Source organism: Callospermophilus lateralis, chromosome 13 (genome assembly GCF_048772815.1).
Source record: "Callospermophilus lateralis isolate mCalLat2 chromosome 13, mCalLat2.hap1, whole genome shotgun sequence".
NCBI lineage: Eukaryota > Metazoa > Chordata > Mammalia > Rodentia > Sciuridae > Callospermophilus > Callospermophilus lateralis.
In genome coordinates, this window is record NC_135317.1 from 46014079 (window position 1) to 46037683 (window position 23605).

General features: G+C 41.2%; 1 protein-coding gene across 15 annotated transcripts in view; it reads right to left on the minus strand.

The window, feature by feature from the left end:
• Positions 1-23605, minus strand: part of Svil (supervillin) — a 225616-nt gene that overhangs the window by 21505 nt on the left and 180506 nt on the right. For 9 of the 15 annotated variants that reach the window (XM_076831667.1, XM_076831665.1, XM_076831666.1 and 6 more), the window contains 12 exons: positions 22110-22157; positions 20975-21052; positions 15077-15224; positions 10890-10979; positions 10714-10800; positions 9190-9367; positions 6983-7155; positions 5184-5339; positions 3817-3953; positions 3205-3352; positions 2932-3077; positions 1525-1700 (listed from right to left, as the gene is read on the minus strand). In XM_076831667.1, coding sequence (XP_076687782.1) covers positions 1525-1700; positions 2932-3077; positions 3205-3352; positions 3817-3953; positions 5184-5339; positions 6983-7155; positions 9190-9367; positions 10714-10800; positions 10890-10979; positions 15077-15224; positions 20975-21052; positions 22110-22157 — 1565 coding nt within the window. The remainder of the gene's footprint in view (positions 1-1524; positions 1701-2931; positions 3078-3204; positions 3353-3816; positions 3954-5183; positions 5340-6982; positions 7156-9189; positions 9368-10713; positions 10801-10889; positions 10980-15076; positions 15225-20974; positions 21053-22109; positions 22158-23605) is intronic. The other 6 variants (XM_076831678.1, XM_076831677.1, XM_076831674.1 and 3 more) reach the window with 2 other exon arrangements.

Consider the following 23605-nt stretch of genomic DNA (forward strand, 5'->3'; position numbering starts at 1 on the left):
CCTCTTTCCCCGCCCCCCACTTGCCTTCCTTTAATCTATTAGTCTCCTGTCCATTTTCAAGAGACTTTTTTGTTGTGTTGGTTTTTTTTTTTTCTCTCTCTCTCTTTTTTCTCTCTAGCTACCACATATGAGAGAAAACATGACCCTTGACTTTCTGAGACTGGCTGATTTCACTTAACAGCCCTGGGCAAACGTGGGAGCAGGGGCTAGTGGGTTTCTCTACCTCCTTCCTGACTTGCATGTTTGCCCAGGGCTGAGACATCACACTTGGAGGGCTTTAGCCTCCTTGTTTGTAGAGCAGGGCTGGGTTTGCAATCTTGCCTGTACCTCAAAGTCCCTGGGAAGCTTTTAAGTTATACTGTCTCAGAAGCCCCAGCCCTCAGGAGCTAAAGACTCCTCTCAGGGACTGGGCCTGGCATGTGCTTTTTTAAAAAGAACTTTTTAAAAAAGTTCTTCAGTGATTCTGTTGCAGAGATACTGGAAACCAGTGAGTGAGATGCTGAGTCATTCATGTTCAGATTTGTGAACATGGCACTTTTAAATATAAAGTGACCACCATGTAGATTCTATGCTTCATAATTATTTTTTCTTTAAGATAGAATAAAATTAGATAAAATAATATAGGCTTCATCTGAGTTCTTAACACTGGTTGTCATAGTACTAATATTAAATGGACATTTGCTAAAGAAGGACTTAAAAAATTTTTACTACATTCATATAATTTAAAAGTGTTTATAGAAAGAAACTGATAATAAATCAATAATTTTAAAGCATGAAACAAGGTAAGAAGGTCGAAATTTATATTATTCTCTGTTGTTTGGTGGCATATTTATTTCTAATTTATTATTATGTAGCCCAAATATTTTAAATCATTTTCTGGGGGTCTGGTAGTTTAAAAAACCAATCTTGTGCATGTAAGAATTCTTATTTTTCATGATGTTATTTCTTAGAATTTGCATATACTCTGAATTTACCAAAACAACTTTCAAAGGTCTAACGCTCTACAGGGAATATTAAAATTACAATTATTATTTCAATACCATATTCTTGTCCTTCTCTTCACCCCAAAAGGCAAAAGGCACAAACATATACTGCAAAATGACAAATAACTCTTGGGACTCAAACACTATGCTCAGAAGATAGGAATCAGAAGGAACAAGTAGCTTTGCACCTTCAGATCTATGGCAGAATTGCAGATTCTGGGAAGCTTTTCAGATTGGCAGGAAATTTGTTTAAACAATTGGTACTCGTCTGCTGTAACAGTACCTGGAATGCTACAGGGGAAAACTATTTGTCTACTTCAAAAACTTAAATGCAATACAAATATCTTCCTTAAAAATCCATATTTCTCTATTAGGTAAAAGCTAAAGAAATGTTTGTTTTGTGACTATTCACAGTCCAGGGCATGCAATCACTCATGAGAACTGAAAACTTTATGAAAAGAATGACAGCTAGGTGACTGTGAATTGAGCCTGCACAGGGATTCTGCTCACTGTACACACTGCACATGGACCGTGGGAATACCTGGGAATAAGTGGATTGCATTCTCCAGGATCCAGTGGATTGATGTCACAATTCTCATAGTCGAAGGTTCCATTCCACAAGTGCTTTGCTAGCTGAAATGCTATTTTGCGCTGTGCTAAGGTGACTTCTTTCCCATGCCACACGTAAACTTCACTACCAAAGTCAAACACCAGGACCTGGGGAAATGGCACAAAAGAACTTGTTCACTTCAAGGATATGCTCCAGCTGAGTCAGGTCTCCGAAGACAGTGAGTCAAACGGGTGATGATAAAGCCTAATGGGGCAACCCATATAACTCAAGAAGGTCAAAAGATCTGACCAGCTGGCACTGTCCTGCCAAGCCAGCCTCTGGCCCTGGGGTTGGCGGGGCGGTGGCGGCGGTATAATTTCCTCCTGTTGTTCTAAATGCCCAAGTTAATGACTCCTCCTCTGAACTCTCAAACCACTTAAGATGTCCGATTCATAAAGGAGTTATTTGAGTATGCTCTTTTATCTTCTTTCCTTTCTCCCTCTCCCTTTGTTTCTCCCTCCCTCACTTGTTCACTCATTTGCTTCATTCAGGCCAGATACTGATGATCCAATGAAGTCTTCTCTCTCACCTACAATCCAACATCCTTAAGGGCAGAGATCATGTCATATTTACGGTAGGGGCTTACTCTGAGTGTTTGCTGAATGAATACATGAATGTTATGCCATTTCTCCTTTCCATGCCTGTAACTGTGTACAACTTTTTCTTCTGAGAAGATTCTCCCTTCATTTCCAGTCAAATGAAGTTTAAACTCTAAACTAGGATCAGATTCTTTAAAATGTTATTCCTCATTTTTTATTTTTCTGTGACTTATTTTACTCCCACTTTCATGCCCATACATATCATCTACTCAACTCAGCTTTGGATTTTAATCTTTTTAATATGCTTCTGAAACCCAATGAAATTAAAGGTCCTTTTGTGTCTTCTGCTTTTTTCTCAATACCTAGAATATTTATTGGTTTTAGAAATGTATGTAATGAATAAATACTTACTGGTGTGAGTGGGGAAAAAAATCACATTACCTCGCAAATCCATAAATTAAATATATATCAACATATTATTCCTGGAACTTAAGGACTAAAAAATGTTTTATTTAATCTTTATACAAAATTCAAGAGACAGGGCTAAGCAATGCTTCCATTTTGCCTAAAATATAAAAGCCTTCAATGATCCATGCCATTTTGGCACAATATTCTGAATTCTGTATTAGTATTGCAGATGGCAGTAATGGTTTAAAATTCCAAATAAATATCCTCTAAAGAGCTGATGTGTTTGGCAACCGGCACTAACTCCAGCTAACCTTTCCTGGGCACTTCCTGACTATATTGTGGGGCAGCCCTGAGCAGAGTGCCCTAGGTGTGCTCTTATTGAAGACTGTACCTCTTTTTGTTGAAGAAGGGAGCACTTTGGGATTTTCCCCCAGTAGTTATCATCAGGAACAAGTTTGTCATCCATCAAACGGTAAATACAGTTTGTTTCTATAATGGCTGTCTCATACTGCTCATCTTCTTTAGGGTCTCCGGCACCTTTGGGGTAGGAACAATAGGAGAGCATCATATTTTACATCAAAAAGTTGCTGCTTTAGAAGAATAAATTCAGGAGAAAAAAGGAAATTCAAGTTTTATCAATTTCTGAAATACAGTCAGTTCTTACACTGGTAACTGGTTTGGCCACCCAGGAGCTTCCAGAAGTCTTTGGCTGCGTGAGTGTGAGTATTAATTCCTTCTTCTAAGGTTTGGATGTATGTAGCTCTACAACCAAGTTCCCTCTTTGTCTGAATTAAAGTTGCGAGTTCTGAAGCCTAAACAAAAAGAGAAACATAATTACCTGGCTAGAAAAATCTGTGGCTGAATGGAGAGGCACACAGCAGGAGTTCTCAATCTTTAATATTCAACAGATCACATCGGATGCTTTTGAAAACTACCTTTTCCTTGGGCTTTATTGTTTTTGAGATTCTCATTCAAAAGGCCTGTGGCAGAACTTCCGAAGGGTCTGGGATAAAGGGCTTTAAATTGGTACTAGTTCCTTTTAAACACAGGAATAGGAATACATCCAGGACTTTAAAACTAGAGGCAGAGGCCACAGCCCTTCTGGAAAATCCTACTTCGGCCCTCACAAAAGCTCCTTTGAGAGACACTCAAGAGGACATACTACCTGTCCCTTCTCACTGAAATGAAACACTCACCATTTGGATCTGGCGGGAGAACATTCCATCTGTGTGTAAAGGAGGCGTTAACTAAAACATTTTATCATGCAGACACCCACCTTTGCCTTCTCGATGACGTTTGCGAACTCTCCCACCCATAGGAAGCAGAACTGGGGAGAGAGCAGAAGGAAGCAGTCCCCGCTGTTGAGTGACGAGGCGCGAGGTTCTACCAGCCTTGTCTGAACGTGTCTTCTTCCTGAACAGGAGGCCCAGAGTCACCGCTTGCCCACACCAGACTGGGGTGGGGACACACCCACGGCTCAAGCATCACTGCCACAAACTACCAAGTGTAAGAACTCTTTTGTCTACTAAACGACCTCCCCTAACCCTGGATGGCATGGAGAGGAATTTAAAAGGGGCAACAGGAAGATAGCATTCAATGAATTCCCCTAGCTTGCCCAAGTGTCACCATGCTTCCTAGGACCTTTGTCCGTGTCTTCGTATAGTATGTGCGTGGACGTACTAAAGTCCCCTCCTCCAGTGAAATTGGGAAACGTGCTCCTTCTCCTCTTCTTCCCTCTCCTAGAGCTTTCCATCCAGCCCACCTCCTACCCTTGGTATCTCTGGCTGTGTTACAGGGAAGGGCAGGCCTTTCTATAGGATCTCTCTCCTGTGGAGTTTTCAACACCTTTTCCTACATGACTGATTGATTTCAAGCTATCCACAATCACACACATGGCGTGGTCTCTAGGTTAGACCACAGGAATAGACTGGCTATTGGAGCTGGTCACCAGGTTTTTAAATACACTAACAAGGACGGTGGTTTTGCAGATGCACATAGGAAGTCCAAGGGGAGGTGGAGGATAGCTCATCCATCCTTCTCGCAATGATCCATCTACAGGGGTTACCAGGAGGAGGCAGTGAAGCCTCTCTCCTCCCAGCCCAGGGCCTCCCTGTGGTCTTCTGAGTCTCTCACTGGCTGTGGATTAAAAAAGGCAGGAGAGTGAAATCCACTCTGCCTCATTTGCTTCTGCTTTCACTTGATTCCTGCCCCAGTAACATGCTCTCCTCCTTCTGGCCTGCATGGGTCCTTAGCTCAGTGAGGAGAACGGAACAGAGGGTAGACTTAGGGCACATCTGGTGGCTACATGGCAGTATTAGTGCATGGGCCAGGGGGCCAGGGGGCCAGAGAAAGCAGAAGCAAAAGCAAAGAGATGCGGGAAGAGGAAGAATCTCCACTGATTCCACTCCAGCTCTGCCACTCAGTAGCAGCCGTGACCTTCGGCACGTTACCAGCCTCTCAGTCCCCATGGGCAGAGAATGCCCGCATTATGGGATTCTGTGACACTGAAGTGAGAGGAGGTAGAGTCTCAGAACACACGCAGGCCCTTCCCCTCACAGGTGACAAAGGGAGCAGTCAGGACCAGACAGAAACCACTGGTCAGCGTGGGTTAGCATGTCATTTCTCTGTGTGGCTCAGCGGTACCTTTGATCTGTAACAACATCAGCTTCTTATAGGGCACCGCGCTGTTGTTAGAATTCTGCTCCGTCAGGTTGACGCTCCGCAGGATGACGCTGCTGAAGTTCTCCTTACTGGCTAAGCCGGCCAGAGTAGCCTCAGTGAAGTTGGAGTTGGAGGACACTGGGTGGGTCAAAGAGGGAAAGTAGCACAGAGGGAAGCAAGACGTTCAGATAAGGTGACAATGTTCACAAATCAGAAATTATTCCTGACTCACTACTTTTGTCTTTGAAAGTTGATCTGACAGGGACACATGATCTAGTTTGATTATCTATGCAATTCAATGCTCAATCACTATGTAAAGAACTAAATATGGAATGTAAGTATATGGTATAAAAGAATAAACTGCTTATTGACAAGTGTCACACCTCACTATGCAGAGGGACAAATGAGTGGCAATGAGGACCAGCCACTTTGTTATAAAAGTAGGTACTGGACTCATTTGTTCCAGTTCCATTGAAAGCTGTTATAATTCCTAATAACTGGTAGATGCTGGCTATATTCCCATGGAAGACTGTTGATGACTTTCACCAAATGTCTTGATATGCAGAAAAGTCAACACTCTATAAGGGAGCATTTGGTTCTAACCCTTCTCTGGAGGCAGTGATCAACCAGATGATCTTGAGGTCCTCTGCTCTGTAATTACAAGATGCTGGACCAACAAATATGTGTGGATCAAATGGTCTTCATAAAGCCATTCTCTGAGCCCCATAAAAATGGAGGTAGTAGAAAAAGTATGTAAAATATGTGAAAATAAATCTTGACTTCTCCAATTCATTGCTTTAAAAAAATGTATATGCTGAACTGGGTGTGATGGTGCACGTCTGTAATCCCAGCAGCTTGGCAGGCTGAGGCAGGAGGAAAGCGAGTTCAAGGCCAGCCTCAGCAATTTATCGAGGCCCTAAGCAACTCAGTGAGACCCTGTCTCTAAATAAAATATTTAGAAAAGGACTGGGGATTGTTGCTCAGTGGTTAAGCATCCCTGAGTTCAATCCTCAGGAATAAAAACCAACCAACCAACAAACAAAAAAACATATGCTGAAGCAAAATTCAGAAAATTATTTCACTGGGATTACGATCAAATGCTAAAGAAATATAACTTGATACTTCATAATTCCTTAGTGTTATAATGAAAAAAACTCACCTACTTCATCTCAATACTATATTTCTAAGAAAAACTTGAGGAAATTGGTTCATGAATGCTACAGGGAAACAAACAATGTAGTGAGAATATTCAAAATATCAAGATTATGCCTGCCATTACCTTCACCATGAAAGTCACTATTTCAGAGCAATGAAATCCCCCATTATAGGGCAGATAACAGCAGAGACCTTGGTGTGAAGTGGAGGCAGCAGCCCACAGCTCACTCTCCACTGGTGACCCTCCCACCCAAGTAACCCCTATCTCAACTCAGGCAGCCTGAGGGGCCTCTGTCAAGGACAAAAGGAAAGCATTGCTTTGTGCGGTAATTAATAATATATACACCTAGAATTAGGAAAAACAGTAGAGCTTGGGATGTTTTCCCATAAGAGATCAAATAAATAGTGTGCCCTTAAAAGTGGAGAATTATTGTGTTGAGACTCTCTCTATGGGACTGAAAATGAATGGGCAGAAAACCTTTTCCTCCAACTTCTTGAGACAAAACTCAAGAATAATTTAAATTACCCATACTTAATTGGTGTCCTTTGAGCACCTTTAAACAGGAGATGATTAAATGACACCCAGGCCCCAAGGGCAGAGCGGTGCGGTGGTGCCGAATACCCACTCTTTTCTACTTTCATCCGCTTTGACTCCATGAAGGCCACGTTCAGCCTCTGCTCAGTGTACTCCTGCAGGAGATCCTCTCTCGCTGCCAGCATTTTCAGGGGGTTCTTGGAAGCCTGGACTCGCCGTTTGGGTCTCACAGCACGCTTGTGCTCAGCCACGGAGGACGTCAACCTGTGGGGCCAAGACAGCTGCTTCTTAGTCCGTAATATCAGCCACGCAGGGTTGTGTTTCCTGTATCTACAGCAATGGGCTCCACATTTATAAATCTTTCCTTATACTCTTACAGCTCCGCCCACTACCACTCCCCTGACGTGTATTCACAGAACCCTGGAGGTGGAGTGGGAGGGAGGGTCCAGCCTGAGTTCAAGATCCTGGACAATCCCAGAAGCCCCGCTCACTCATGTGCCCTGGTCTCCACCTACAGGGTCTCCCCGGGCTCCGGGCAGCTCACTCCATCGCTTAGGCAGCTCTGAAGTTAGGGTGCTCCTTCTCATGCCCATGTCCTGATTCTCTCTTCGGAATTATACACCCCGGTCTACCTTTGCATTACCTGCAGACAACCATTACTCCGCCACTCAATCCTCTTTGCTCCAGACTAAAGTTTCTCTTTACAAAATAGCTTTTCAGTTCACTCACCATCCCTCTGTGGCTAGCTTCTGTGGGAGCCACTGGCCCCTAGAGAAAAATTGCCCCGATTCCGAAAAGTGCATTGAAATAAAATAGGCCTGAAAAATCATCTGTGGCATGTCCCCGCACTTTCACAAATCTGTGGGCTAACGCCCAGCCTGGGAGGTGGTGGTCTGGTTATATGATGTCCCAGCAGAGTCTCACCGCTACACTCCAATTCCAAGTGCATGGGTCCCTGTGCCTGAAATTCTTTCTTATAATACCACTGCCTCTCTGTGTATAAATAGAAATGTTTGAATTATTATTTATAAAAATTTAAACAATGACGATTGGGTGAAGGTTGAGAAATGGCTAGATAACCACGTATACAAATACCCCAAATATTATTTTAAGGTGGAAAATGGCAAACTGCTTATTTTTTAAGGTAGGATATATAAATGTGCAAATAGAAACAAACTGAACATAGGCAAAAAATGTATCAGGAGTGACTGTACAGAAAAACTTAGTGACTACACAGATTTCCAGAAGAGATGTGATGGGGTTGCTGTACTGTAGCCCGGCCAGCAGGGCTCCCAGCTTCTGCTAACAGCATCTGGGTTTTCCCTAGGAACAACCACCTCACCCCCACCCCTACCCTGGCTCCAAGGAGCTCTAGAACTGGCTCTGACCAATCAGCATCTCTTGGCTGTGATGAAAGCATTAGGGATGGAATTGGGATCCAATGAAAACTAAACCTGGAACTTCTGCTGGAATAACTGGGAAAAAAAGCTGCCTGTGTTGGCTTGGCCAAAGAAGTGACCTGTAAATCCAGAGGTTGGGGTGGCCACCTTCCATCCCCTGGCTACAGCTCTGCCAAGAGTAGAACAGCTCAGGGGAGAACAGCTATGGGAGGGACTGCGTTCTGAGGGGCCTCCTAACTTGAGGTCACGCCTGGACTTTCCAATATGTGAAAGTAAATCTCTCTGCGCCTTTCTTTTGCTGAAGTCAGTTTGACTTAGGTGATTTTCTGGCAATTGCAACTGATGGAATCCTAATTTCAAAATAACTTTTCTTGGGTGGTTTAGTCATGTTTTCATGTGAATAAATGTCTTTGTAGATCACTGAGAAAATCCTAAGATCTATTGGTGTTATATGTTATTGGAAGATAGGTCATATTCTTTCTCTGATATTCTAGTCAGTTGTGCTAATCTGAGCTCATATCATGCATATATTTTTTTCAGTGATGAATAGGTATCCAATATGTCAAAAGAGAGAGGTATAGAAATATCTGCTAAGTTATGTTAAATTAAAAACTGCAAAATAATATTGAAGTGATGTGAAAAAGTCCACTAACACCGCTCTTATGGCATAGGGCAAACATCTGTGGTACACGTGGTCTGTCCAAACACACATCTGGCCCAGAGCATGCCTGTTTTATTGGCCGGCAGCACAATGCACCTGGCTCTAGAGAAACACTGTGGCTGTAATGACTTCAGAGAAGATAACACGGTGACAACATTCCCCTGTGAAAGGACTGTGTGGATGCAGGGGAAGGAAACCCTTGCCAGTGGAGGGGAGACAGAGATGGAAATAACTCACTTGGGTGCAAAAGGATCAAAAATAACATCAAAGTCCTCCTGCAGCTCCACAGGACTTTTTGGTGTATTACAATCCACGCTGCGGTAAAATTTGGCAAAGGTTTCATCATCATCCAACTTCATCACCTCCTTAACAGATTTACGGGTGACGGTGAGAATTGTTTCCTGCATCCCACCAACTATCAATAAATAAGCAAATAAAAAAATATGAGTTTGGTCAAAACAGTTGCTCTGTCAAAAACTTACAGTATTTCAAAAAGTATCTCCCTCCCCCAAGTTCCAGGAGTGGAGAAAACAGGATAGTGATGCGTGTGATCCTCAGGGTGCTTGCTGGGCCCTTACCTGACTTCTCCCGTGAGGACTTCCCACCTATACACACCTGGCACAGTGCAATGGTGGGAGGGGGGACGCTGAACTTGTGGCACACAAGCCCATTGAGCATTTTTGATCCTGACCTCTTTCTGTTGGTGGGACAACTAATTTCAGCCTAATTCCATATTAGGGATCAGCAAACTGTCTGCAAAGGACCAGCAGTAAATATTTTAGCCTTTGCCTGGGGACTCACATGGCCTATGTTACATCTACTCAGTTCTGCCCTGATAGTGCCAAAGGGGTTCCTGACAATAGGGCCACAAATGGACACAGCTATGTTCCAATAAAACTGTATTTATAAAAACAGGTGACGAGCTCCATTTGGCCATGATCCTCAGGCTAGATTACTGTTACCTGTATTCAATAAACATTTCACTGTTAGGATTCCTTGCTTAGCCAGTTTAGTTAGTGTATTAAACTTTCATGTCTTCAGTTTATAATGGTTGTTTGTAATATTTTCAAGCTTTTAGAGGTATTGTCAAAAGCATTGGCCTCCCAGTGTCTGGAGTTGATAAGTTGCGAGTACTAGACATGCTTTATCAAGTGATAAAAGGCTATTTTTGCATATTCTTTTTTTGGGACTTTCATTGACTTTTGTATTGAAATATTTATTTAAATATCTATTCACTAGGATTTTCTTTTAGAAATCCCATGTGATTATAGGAAAGAATATGAGCTTTTAACCAATTAGAAATTAGTATATGCAATTTCAAGTTTACCGAAGATCATGTTGATTTTGCATAGGTATATCAATATGAGTTCAGGGTTAAAAGTAAAATTACTGAGTTCACAATTCTGACTGGATAACATCCCAAGGTTTAGATTCAGGAAAAAAATATATTATTGGGTGTCCCCAATTTAATACATGATCAGGGGAATCACAGCTTGATAATCGAATTGGTCTTGATCAAATTTCAGTTTTTGAATGATAACAACAAGGATAATGCTTATAATATGAATTAGTAAAGCTATACTAGAAAGAAGACAATTTATTTGAGGTGAAAAAAGCAAACAATTAAGATTTAGAGATTTTAAGAGAGGAGCAGGTTTTTAAGGTTTTCTTAGTAATTCATTAAAAATACAAATCTTGATGTGCTATAAGGATTTAAGCAGAAACCTCTCACTTCCCTCCTGGCTTCTTTCTGGTATGTACCTTTGTTATTCAGCCGCCTTAGAAAGGTTTCCAGCCTGTCCAACTTCAAGTCCGATTCCAACTGCATATCTGGTCTGGCTTCAATATCTAAGCAGGTAGAAACCATCAGTGAGAAAGTGTCATGAGGACTTTTCTGATCAGAAACTCAAGACATACTGGGTACCTTGGTGGCTTACCTTCTTGGGGTTTGGTAACTGGCGTAGTACCCCTTGATTTATTGCAAATAGGGGACGCTACTGGAGTTATGGCCGTAGGTGATGCTAAACCTGCAGAACAAATGATGGAGCGATTTAGCCTCTTAAAATGACTTCTCTAAATTCTGTGACCCTGATGCATCTCCATGAGTCCCAGCATAAATTGTACAACTTATAATAATCCATGTCCATGCACCCATGTGTACATACATGCACATACATTGGGCAGGTACCATGACCATGCAGGACAAATGCAACTATAGAGAAAATTTTATTACATCTAAGAACTAAGTAGCCAGCAAGCTGATATTTCAAAATGAACAGTGAAGATGTAAAAAAACATGTTGATGCTCAAAAAATGGAATAAAAGAGTGTACAAGGCAGAATATGCTTGAACAAATGGAATTATGGGTTCTGAAGGCCATTTTGGAGTGACAGGGGCCACTGAAGAGAAAGCGTATTTGCATTATCTTCCCCGGAGGAAACTGAGAATAAATTGTGTCACACTAGCCAGCAAGTGGTTCTGGCACTGGAGTTTTCCTCCAGGCTGAGGGGAGGCAGGAACAGTCTACCCTTGTGGGTATTCCACAGTCAGTCACCCAGAGTGCTGACCAGTCAGAAGAAAGACATTGAGAATATGCATTTAAACTGATGTTGGAGGGCCATTCCCAGCTCAGATATGGCTGGAAACTGGAATCGGGCTTTCTCATATTATTGATTGAGAAGCAGATGGGTAATCTTTAAAAGGGCATATTTCAGCATCAAAGAAGATATCTTGCTGGAACCAGAAAACTTGATAAAGAGAAAACAAGTATTTTTTTCTAACCTAAGTAGAAAGAACTGAGAAAGGAAGTAATTAGTGCATTTATAAGGAACAAAATGAGATGTTAATGTTCTTTGCATTCTTTCATAACAAATGTGAAATCTTTGGATGACCTTGCCCCTTTATGCATCCCCTGAAAACAACCGGAGGATACTGTAAATCACTATCACTTACAAGCCAAGTGAATGACTCTGCTCCTTCCTCCTGTCAGCTGGAAAAGTACTATAGCATAAAAAAATTTAAGGCAAAACACCAAGAAGTGGCTTACGACTTAAGTTTAGGTAAGATTCTGAAAACACTTCTCAATATATACATATATTTGCATATATATTTGTGAATATATGTACATATTTTTAAAAATTTTGTTTAAATTGCCAGAACTGCAAAGGGTTTACATCAGTGAGAAAGTAGACTTTCTTGAAAATTTCTGCCAGAATGGGGCATAAAATCATTAACTACTGAAAGGATGCTTAAAAGATGTTAGAAGAATTCATTAGCGCAGAGGTCATTAACTCTAAAGCTAAAGTAGCCTGCAAAATCTTCCCTTTCTACTGTCTGGACACCCGGCAAATCCCTCTGCTATGGCGCCCCCTGCTGCCCATTGGGTACTAGTGCACAAAAGGGCTACCAGGCTCTCCCAGCTAGGGATAAGGATTTTGTTCTAAGGAAGCAGGGTATACATATTTAAATAACAAAATGTTAAAACAAACTGAAGCCCTCCCTCATACATCTTTTTAACTAATTCTAGAAGCAATATGCAAGTGACCTTTGTAAACATTTTCACATCTCTTATTCAAAGGTATGCGTTGGGTACCCTTTTTCCAGGATGATCCTAGACTACTACAGAAACCTTGTGGGCAGCTGGTTGTTACATGGAACCCAGGGCTATGCACAGGGAGAAGGTCCCCCACCCATTTTTAATTGATTCATTATAGTTGTGCACAATGATGGGATTTGCTCTTACACGTTTGTACATGCAGACAATATAATAATATGACAGTATAATTTGGCCAATATTGCTCCTCAGTCATTAAATATCTTTTCCCTTCCTTTCTCCCTCACTCTCTTTCACCTTCTACTACAAGAGAGAAGGTTCTAATGAGATAATGGGTACCAAGAGCTTCCCAGGGTGAGATCATGAAAATAGAGTCCAGCATGCCTTGCTGATAGGTGGTAACTCCTGGTTGGTTGCTGCAGGTACCATTAGAATTTATGAGATGGGAAGTCTCTGTGGTTGTCTTATAAGGGGATATTTTATTCTGTAGTGAATGTAAACTGAATGCCATATTATTGTAAATCAAAAAGTTCTAGTGGTTATAATGGTTGAGGGCTGTGGACATAGCTCAGAGATCTTGCTTTGCATATACAAGGCCCTGGGTTTGGTCCCCAGGACCTCAAAAAAAAAAAAAAAAAAAAAAAAAAAAGCTAATGGTTAAAGTGAAACCAGTAGATTGTAACAAATATTAGAAAAAAATAAGATATAGTTGTTTTTCATTTCATTAGATTAAAAATGTAAGAAAATTATTTATTGAATAAATCATATGTGTTTTAAATAAATATCCCAGATTTATTCAGGAAAATGGGAAAGCAAACTCATCTACTGAGGAATAGGAACTATTCATTATTCAAACCTGCATAAGAGTAAACCTATTTCCTCTGACATCAATGTAAACAAGGACACAGGGACAAAGTTATTTGGTAAGAAGAGCCTACTTAAAAATAAAATATGATTCTTAAGATAGGAGAGGGAAAAAGAAACCAAAGAAAAAAGTCATTGGGATAGATCTGGAGCTGGAAGTTGGAAGACTTGAGCTGTGTTTCAAGTTCTCTGCTCCAGTTATATTTAATCAATGACCATCCAAGGATTTGCTTTTGTCACCCAAGGGTCTGCTTTTGTTAAATGAAGGGACGGGCTCATACTAAACTAGTTTAAACATGATTATACAGTCCTGTGATTTGATGAAAAAATAGTCAAATACTACCTCATTCTGCAAGAGTGAATTATCTTCTGCTATCCTTTGACAATTCTAGGATTAAGTAAAAATAGATTTGCTAAAAAGGATTCTTCACTAAGATTTGAGTTAATCACAATCAGGGTTATTGCTCTCTCCCTTGCTCCCTTTTTCCTGCAAACATTTATTATGTCTACAGTGAGTCAGGATTTCTATTCATCAGAGTGAGGCTCCCTAAAGCAAAACCTACAAAGTTGACCAAAACACTAATGTTAAGACTAAATGAATGTTAAAACTTTTACCATTAACTCAGGAAATTTTCTTTTAGAAAATAGCTTGGAAATTGCAGAGCACAGTGGTGCATGCCTGTAATCCCAGCAGCTAGGGAGGCTGAGGCAGGAGGATCCCGAGTTCAAAGCCAGCCTCAGCAACAGCGAGGCACTGGGCAACCCAGTGAGACCCTGTCTCTAAATAAAATACAATATAGGGCAGGGAATATGGCTCAGTGTTTGAGTGCCCCTGAGTTCAATCCTTGGTCCTCCCCCATCACCAAAAAAAAAAAAAAAAAAAAAAAAGAGAGAGAGAGAAAATAGCTTGTAAATTGATGGTATGTACATAGAGGTGACAAAGGGAAATCAAAATTTAACCAAGTCCCTCTGGATATAAAATAAAGTCTCAAAAATTCCCATTTGGTCTCAAAGCTCTCCAGCAACTCTACTAACCACATGTCATGTCAATTTCATGTCTTTGGATTCAGGTTTCAAAGCAGTTGTAACTCCTCTGCTGCAAAGAAATAGCTGACTGCAAGGAATCCCCATGCCCCGACCCCTTTTCTTGGAAATGAAGACATCTTTTAGACATCTATTAAGCATATCTGGAAACTGACTTTGTAAGCCAGAAAAGTCTGGTTTGATGGAAAGGAACCCAGGAATTAGCCTAAAAGGGAGAGGAGATAGACTCCTTGACTGCTAAGGACTTACTTGTGGTGTCCAGATGCCAGAGTACAAGAAATCAGAAACAATTTAAAAGTAATTGGGGGAATGGGCCAAGATTTGTTAGCAGATTGGCAATTGCTTTTGAAACCTATGCTTGCACTCAAATTCCAAGTGGGTAAGTTTTGAAACAGTGAAAAACTGAATTATACTTCTTTCATTGAAGATGACACAAACTTTGAAGAAAGGCCATCAGTAGCAATATTCTACCAAACCAACCCAGGAGACATTTACACAATGCTAGGAAGGTTAAGCATTTAAAAAGAACACAGATTTTTTTTTAACTGATATTTTACACATATCACCTCACCTTCATTGGTAAATGTGCCCATATGTGTGTGCATGTGCGCGCACGCGCACACACACACACACACACACACACACACACACAGAGGCTCTCACCTTTCTTCACCATTTTGCCGGCCACAGTGAACTGGGTGGAGTCGTTGGAGGCCCCCCTGCCCTTGGTCTTCCAGGCCTCCTCCCGCACAGAGATGAGGTGCTTCCTCTCCTCGATCGTCATCTGGCTTTCTGGACTTTCTGTGACCCACTGTCCATAAAATGCATAGAAAGGAAAATGAGAGAAACGATAGAGGTGTGAACCTGAGCCTGTATCATTTCTTGAGTGAAAAGACGGGCCAAAAACTGGATAAAGTTGCTCTCTTCTGCCCAGCTAGGTAAAACTTGGGTTAACTGGTGGATTTTATCCCTCTGTGCCCACAAAGGGCATGATCTGGAACTTGACCCAGGAAAGCTCACAAGGAGCCAGGTCAGTTATAAAGCAGGGGAAGCTGATTAGGAAACAGGTGTGCTACGAGGCTTCCCGGGCTCTCATGCTTTCTTCTGTAGAATGATGTTGCACGGCAGGAGGCATCCAGGCAGCCCAAGGAAGTGGCTATAAGTCCTAATATATCCACACTGAGGGTGACCTGTCCTGGAGACACAGCCTACACATATAATACTTCTACTTTAAAACTGCTTTCAAAATTTGGGCAGCTTGGGAGGTTGAGGCAGGAGGACCTCAAGTTCAAAGCCAACCTCAACAAAAGCAAGGTGCTAAGCAACTCAGTGAGACCCTGTCTCTAAATGAAATACAAAATAGGGCTGGAGATGTGGCTCAGTGGTGGAATTCCCCTGAGTTCAATCCTTGGCACTCAAAAAAAAAAAAAAGAAAAAAAAAGAAAAGAAAAAAATTCAGGGGTGGTTTCTGAAGATACATGGCTCTTACATTTCAGAGCGTCTAGAATAGAAAGCTGGCAATGGCCTCTTGGGTTTGCCTGTTTGCTTTCAACCTTCTTAGACCTGAAGGCTGCCATTTCTGCTGGGGCATTTGCTTTCAGACTGCAACTGAGCACTTCTTAACTTCTGCCAGTTTCCCCAGCTTCTCTTCCTTCCCGAGGAGCTTTCCTTGGATAAGAAGTCACCATAGACCAAGTCTCATAGGGCCTCTCCCTGACAGCCCCAGGAGAGAGCCCCCAGGGAAATGCATCCCAGGGGCTTAGGGACATTTTCCTCCTTAACTTTCCATCCACATGGAAATTTAGCATCCTTAACGACCCCCCCCCAAAAAAAAATAACTTTCAGATTCATGAAGGAGAGGGTGAGAATGGAAATTGGCACAGGTCATTTTCTTAATGACCGGCAGGATGGAGGGTGACAGAGGAGAGGGGCCTTTCTTCCTGTCGAGCAGCAGGGAAGCACTCTGTAGAGCTGCTGGTTCCAGTCCTGAACGTGGACTTCTCCGTTATCTAATTTATGAGTCTCCCTTTTACAGGATTCTTCTGTAGACATCCAGCCAGAAGACATTTTGAGATCCTTGGTAATTTAAGGTTATTTACTTAAGAACCTTTTCCTGGGGGTTGAAATATGACAATGAAGTGTAATGCAAGACTGGATTGGATCCTACGTGGGTTGTAGCTAAAAAGGATATTGAACATGAATGTGAATTAGATAAACATGATATAAATGTTAAATTCCTCTTCTTGACCACGGTGTCACTGTATAGTGGTTATGGGAGAAAATATCTTTGATTGTGGGAAATTCATACTGAAGTAGCAGGAAGATCATGGTATCTCCAAACTACTCACATATGGTTTGGAAAGGGGAAAATACACACACACACACACACACACACACACACAAACATCCATGAGATGGGGGAGGGGAGAGCTAGAGAGAAGAAAGGAAAGGGTGCAATGTCAAGAGGGAGAGAATGTCAACATTTGGTGGATCTGGTAAAAAGGAGAATGATCTGCTTACTATAGAAACTTCCCTTTAAATTTAAAATCTTACCAATATAAAAAGTCACCACGAACAAAAAACTCTTTTCCTTAACTCTCCACACATGATTGACAAGAAGGCCCTAATTCCCCCCCCCCAAAAAAATACTTTGAACCATATATCCTTATTAAATAAACTATGAGGTTGACTTGCCAGGGTGACCTCATACAATTAAAAAAAAAAAGTTTTCTTTTAAAATGAAATTTCAGGAATGAAGTTTAATCAAACCAATACAGCACTTGGCTGAAAATATTTTCAAAAGACATATAAAGTGCCAAGAAATTTGGCTCTTCCAAAGGCCCCAACATCACTAGATGGTGAACTCACTAAAACATCTTGAAAATCCAGGGTGAGGTACAGGGGTGTGGTTAATGACTCAGAAAAGAGGTATCTCCCATCCAACAGTTTCATTCCCCAAGAACTCCTTCGTGGACAAGAGCCCTGGGACAATACAATGACAGTAGAATTTGAAGCTTCCATTTGTTTGCAGATCTAAGAGGGGATATTTTTTACTCCTTCTAAATGATAATAATACACACAGAAGTTTTTGTTTCCCTAGAAGTTTCTACTTAACTTTATTACTTAGGGGGGTTTGTTTTAGATCCCCCTAACTTCTGCTATGTGATTTTACATGGCTCTATACAGGAGGTAATGAATAAATACAGTTTGTGTGTTTAACTGAAGAACCTAATAAAATTTGCCATAAGTTACTATTAAATTATAAAACTCAAAATGTGAAAACATAAGATAAATCTTTGTCCATTTACTTTTTATATTTTTAGCTTATAAGTTTATTATCTTCCTGTTTTTCCCTTCTAAGTTTTTTTTTTCCCCTTGTTTGGAAATCTATGTCATGTCCCGGGGTTAGCTGATAATTGTTTATGAATTCGTGGAAGAGTAAGAGAGAGGATAAGAGAACTTGGAGATATCTATTATTCCACAAATTTAGTGGGGAGAGGCAGAGAAAGGGGATGGGAGAGGTAGGCATGGACAGAGGCTTGGGAGACAGCTTGATACCATGGAAAGGATCGATCAGTAAGAATGCTTTCAGGTTGCTGATAGGCTAGCTTTTGTCTCTGAACTACTGATAAATCACAGAAATTGTCACTTAGTACGTTTTACACAGGGACATGACACAGTGAGAGACTGGAACTACTACATTTAGTACTGATGTTGGGAAGATTTAAGGGTAAAATGCTTCCATAAATGGAAAGCTTTGTGAAAAGAAAATGTTGGGATCTGACTTTAAATTTTTTTTTTTTTTTTTTTTTTTTTTTTTGAGAGAGAGAGAGAGAGAGAGAGAGAATTTTTTAACATTTATTTTTTAGTTCTTAGCGGACACAACATCTTTGTTTGTATGTGGTGCTGAGGATCGAACCTAGGCCGCACGCATACCAGGGGAGCGCGCTACCGCTTAAGCCACATCCCCAGCCCTGACTTTAAAATTTTTGTCTTACATCTAGGTAAACTCAACCATTGGAAGCAACTATAAGAGCAGATATTTAGTAATAGAAATAAGGTCAACTGACAAAACTCTGTGCATTCTTAAAGAAATTTAGCTTTGCCTCCTCAAGAGAGATTTCAGGCCATTGTCACTTCATGCAGCTTCAAGTGACCTGAATGAAAGATGAAGAAAGACTCAAAGTCCTATGCTCAGACCTCGAAGGAATCAGAATCCAATCTAGTCACCATCTACTATCTCTTAAAACAAAAGGACTGAAAGAAAGCAAAATCTTGTTCTGGTACATCCTTGAGACACTTGAGGAAGGAGAGAATGCATGTTGACGCCTGCCAGAGAGATAAATAAATAGTCCTTTCAGATAGAGGTTGAGTAGGGCTTAATGCTCCATTTTCTTCTTTGAATCCTTGTATCATTCAATATTAAGACAGCAGCATGGCTGAAGGAAAGAAAAGGAGAGATCTGAACTCTGATAATAGATGGCATCCTAGCCTGGCTAGGACAATGAATACCCACCCTGGTGCAGGCCATGGGCTCCTGACTTCACTTGGGATTCACAGCTTGGACATGTAAAGGGGGGATAAGCTAGTGCTACAAAACTAGTATAAACACATTTATACATACCTGGGAAAATTGCTAAGAAATAATTATATAGAATTAATTTTTAAATTTTTGAATTAATAAAACCTAAAGTGCCTGTGGCAATTGTTATTTTTTTAAAAATTAAAAATATATGGATGGATATTACATGTTCATGAACAGGAAGACTATTTTTTCAAGATGTTGGTTCTTACTCTATCTATAAATTCACTGTAATCCTAATCAAAATCCCAGGAAGACATTTTGTGGATATTGACAAACTTATCCTAAAGTTTAACATGGAGAGGGAGAAAAAAAAAGATGATTACTTTTCTCTCAGTCAGCTTCACAGGTGAAATCCTGAGCCTCTCGTTCCACGGTTGCTGGCCCTGAAGCAGCGGTGAAGTCAGGCCACTGCTACTTAGAGGCAACCTGGTAATAAAGTCCCAGTCCTGATGAGGGGACTGAGCTCTAGAGGGAAGGCCCTGGTCCAGCTCCCACAATGGAGGGAGATGAGAACCTGGGAGTCATGGAAATATGGATGTGGCCGCTTAACACAGCCATCATGACACAAGGGACATTCTGAGGGAAGAACAAACCAGTGTGAACATTTTTAGCTTTAAAAATGATCACACATCACTGAGCCTGGCCAGGTCTCCCTTTTGGGGTGGGGTTCAGACAAGATACAGTAAAGATAGAGGGAAGGATGCAGGGGGGTCTATAGTTAGTTTCTCATTTTAACAGGACCAAGGTAAGCAGCTCACCTCAGACCGCCTCTTTCTCGCTGTATCTTCCTCCCTGTTCCACACATGAATGGCCTCCACCATATCCACATATACTTCTAAGCTAAGCAAGATGGCATCCTAGCCTGGCTAGGGCAATGAATACCCTGGTGCAGGCCATGGGCTCCTGACTTCACTTGGGATTCACAGCTTGGACAAGTAAAGAGGAATTTTTTCCTTAAATCAGTTTCATGAAGGCAAGGTTAGTTCATACTGTCAGGTCTACCTAAAAATCAGAGCTAAAGGTGTTGCATGTGTGAGGTAGGGGACAGACATATGTGAATGGTGGGAATAATTCTATAGAATGGGCCCACTGAGCTGACTCCCACATGTTTTCTTTTCCAAGAAGCAATTTACCCGCAGCTCTGCTGGGCCTAAGTGGACAGGATATATCACGTTCTTCAGCAAACTACCTGTTATCTGCAGGAGAAATGCAGGCCTGAAAAAATGTTGATAAGAGGAATTCAAGTTACCCTGAAGGGGGAGACTTTTGTGACCCTTTTTGAGAGACCAGATCCTGAAACTGGGAAATAAGGATAATTCTCCTAACCATAAGATCTGTGAGAATGTATGGTTAAGAATCCAATTAGAACCAGTCATTATGGGCCATGGTGACCTAGAGTTGTCATGGCAGTGAGGACTTAACAGTCTGACGTCATCCTGCTGCCAGTCAAGAGGTGGACCTGGGCGGGACTCTCTGGAAACTTCTCTGGTATCCCCAATAAAACTGGAGTGCAAGAGAGGCACATTGTCTCTCATCTCTGAGAGGACCCAATCTCTCCCTTGAGAATGTCCCCTTTCCCTTTTCCAACCCCTTCAATAAACTTATGCCTGTTACTCTGAGCGACCTGTCTGAAATCCTTCTGACTTGATCACAAGGATCAAGGTTTGAAGGGGAGCCTTGCACTGCCTCAGTTTCTCCAAAGTCCTCATCTCTGTAACATGTTGACTAACCCTAAATATAGAAACTGATTAAACACACACTATCAGACATACAAACAGACTGGCACACTATCACAAGACTCCCTTATACACAAACACACATGCGCATGCACACATGTGCACGCGCGCGCACACACACACACACACACACACACACACTCATGAAGCCAATGAGTTACTTCCCCAACTGAAACCACAAAGTCCTTTCCTACTGCTCAGAAATTGCAATGAGGCTTAACATGAGTAGCATTTCCTCACCTGATTAATAGATATAAAAGACAGGTATTTATGGGCAGCAGGTATAGCAGGAGAATAAGTAGAAGCATATACAGGTTCCTACAGAGCAAAGCAAGAGGATTAGAGGTGAAAAGAGAAGATTCATCAGAGCAGGGAAGGGAGGGGAGGGTTGGGGGGAGAGACAAAAACAATAAATTTTCTAACAAAGTTAATTTACTCATTGCAATTTCAGTTCTATTTTCAAGAGGGTTCCTTTCTCAAATGGGATGCTAAAATAAATCCTCACAAGCACAGAGTGCAAATACCTGAGTCAGTTTTGTGCAGTAATTGATGGAGTTAATGGGAGGATTACCTGCAATTTATGTAAGAAACTCAGTGACAGAGAGGGAACCAGGATTTTCATCGATGTTATGTTTTAACATTTAACAAAAAAAAAAAAAATCACCTTCTTTGAGGTATTTTCGTAATGCAATTAAAAAATAATGTAAGAATTCGGGATCCTCTTTCCATGCTGGATAAAGGATGCATCTTGCCTGGAGATATGGAAAGCAAACAGGGAGGGCATGGAGACTTGCAGGGGGGGGTGTAGCCCTGGCCCCCATCTAAAGGAGGTATTGGGCATTGGACAGGAAATTTTAGGAGCAATTTCCAAGCACACAAGTGCATGCATAAGCGACTGCCCCTTGAAATTACACTTAATGCTCCTTCAAAGTTGTTTAATTTGTTTAGAGTTAAGGCCCTCCAGAGAAACCAAAGTGGTTGAGTCACTCTCCCTCTTTTTTGATAAACTAGAGTAAACTTTGCTCATTAAAATACTAAATTCCCTGCCCAGAGGCAACCTTGTCCACCTTTTTTTGAACACGCTATGATGTAAGATTTCAAACTGAGCACGCTCAGGAATGTGCCCATCTCTACATGGGATAACTAGCCCTTCTTATATGAATATGTGCATTTCCCCAGCAAGAGCCCCTTGGTGTCTTTGTTGGGAGAGGCACTTCTTTGAGAATTCTCTCCAGTACCCTTCTTACTGGCTTCGAGTAATACACTTTTCCTTAGTCTTTTATCTCCTGATTGTGTGTATTGGCTTTGCACTCACCAAGGAAGGAACCCACTGAGTTCAGTTACAGAAGGACACCTGTGTTAGAATCAGGCTTACCCAAAGCAGATTAGAAATGTCATTATCATCTGTAAATCCTCCTTCTTCCTACAGGTTAAAACAAACAAGAGACATTGCAGAGGATGGAAGAGAAGAGTCTAGTTAGGGTCTCACCATCATTTTCAAGTATTCAGTGCCCTGGTTCAATTAGACACATGCAGCACGTGCTCACAATCCAGTGGCATAAACATCAAGTGAACTCATTCCCCGAGGGCAGGGCAGGAAGACAGCCTTTAATTTAGGGCCTTGCACTCTCTCTCAGCCCTGCTCTTTGAACTGACAATTGTGGTTTGGAATTTTGAAGACAGCAGGCAATTAGAATATAAATGTGGCAGATTTACCTCCCTTGAATTTTCAAGCACTTGTTTTAGAGATAGCATAGTACCAGATATCCAGTCCTCATCTGGGACTCAGAAATAGGTGCAGGTTTTCAGTGTCCAATTCTGTAAAGGTTTTTTAAATTCCTGGAAAGGTCTTATACACTGGATGATTATCTTTTTTTTTTTTTATGATTATCTTAACAAGAGGACATGGGAATCATACGTATGTTGTAATGTTGAATAGATTGAAATGTGTTTGGAACTTAAAATAATTATTGGGTGAAAATAAAGAACTGTAATTTAGTTGTAACAGACTCCTGCCAAATCACTTCTTTATGACTTTGTCTCGTTTCTTTCTTTTTTTCTCTCTCTGATGGAATGAGTTACTCTGGAGGAAACTGGACATAATCCATGCTCAAGTGCACACATTCCATTCAGGGAGGACCTGGCCAAATTTACAATCCAAATGGCTTTACTATCATTAGAACTAATTATATGCTACAAGAAGTAAAAATGTGTAAGTCAGGTTAGCACTAACTTAGACTAAACCAAGTGTAGGAAAAAGAAAAAGAAGGGTGGCAAGAGAGAGAGGTAGAAACCAGGAACCTGAGTGACTTTTCATAAGAAATGACAGAGCTAGCTAGGTAAATAATTAGTGCTCTTAACCTCCAAGTCATGAATCCTGATTTAGATTGGAAATGCACAGCCAGCTCTTGGGATGGAAAGCAAGGAACTGTTGCTTAGTTCCATGTTCTCTGGGATGACTGAAATTTCAGAACAGAAAGGAAAACTAGTTCTTCCAAAGCTATTTATGGTCCATAAATATAAACAATATTACTATACAGGATTTCAAATCGAGATGCCTCAATTTCTTTTGGCACAACACCCTTGACAGAAACAAAACAATTACAGATTGTCTGGGCATCCTTTTCTATTTTGTTTTTTAAACATTTGCATTATCTGTGTGGCTCCCATGGTATTTTCCTTGGACCTCTGTGTGTCGTGGATTTTCACAGGAGCAATGGAGTGACTTACAGAGTCCTCAACTCTAGGTCCTTCCCCTTCTACATTCCCACATTCTACACTCATTGCACACAGAAGGATGACAAGCTCTAAAATGTTTGGTAATCATGATATGCGCTGTTTGATGAATTCAGAAATTGGGAAGTAAGTGAT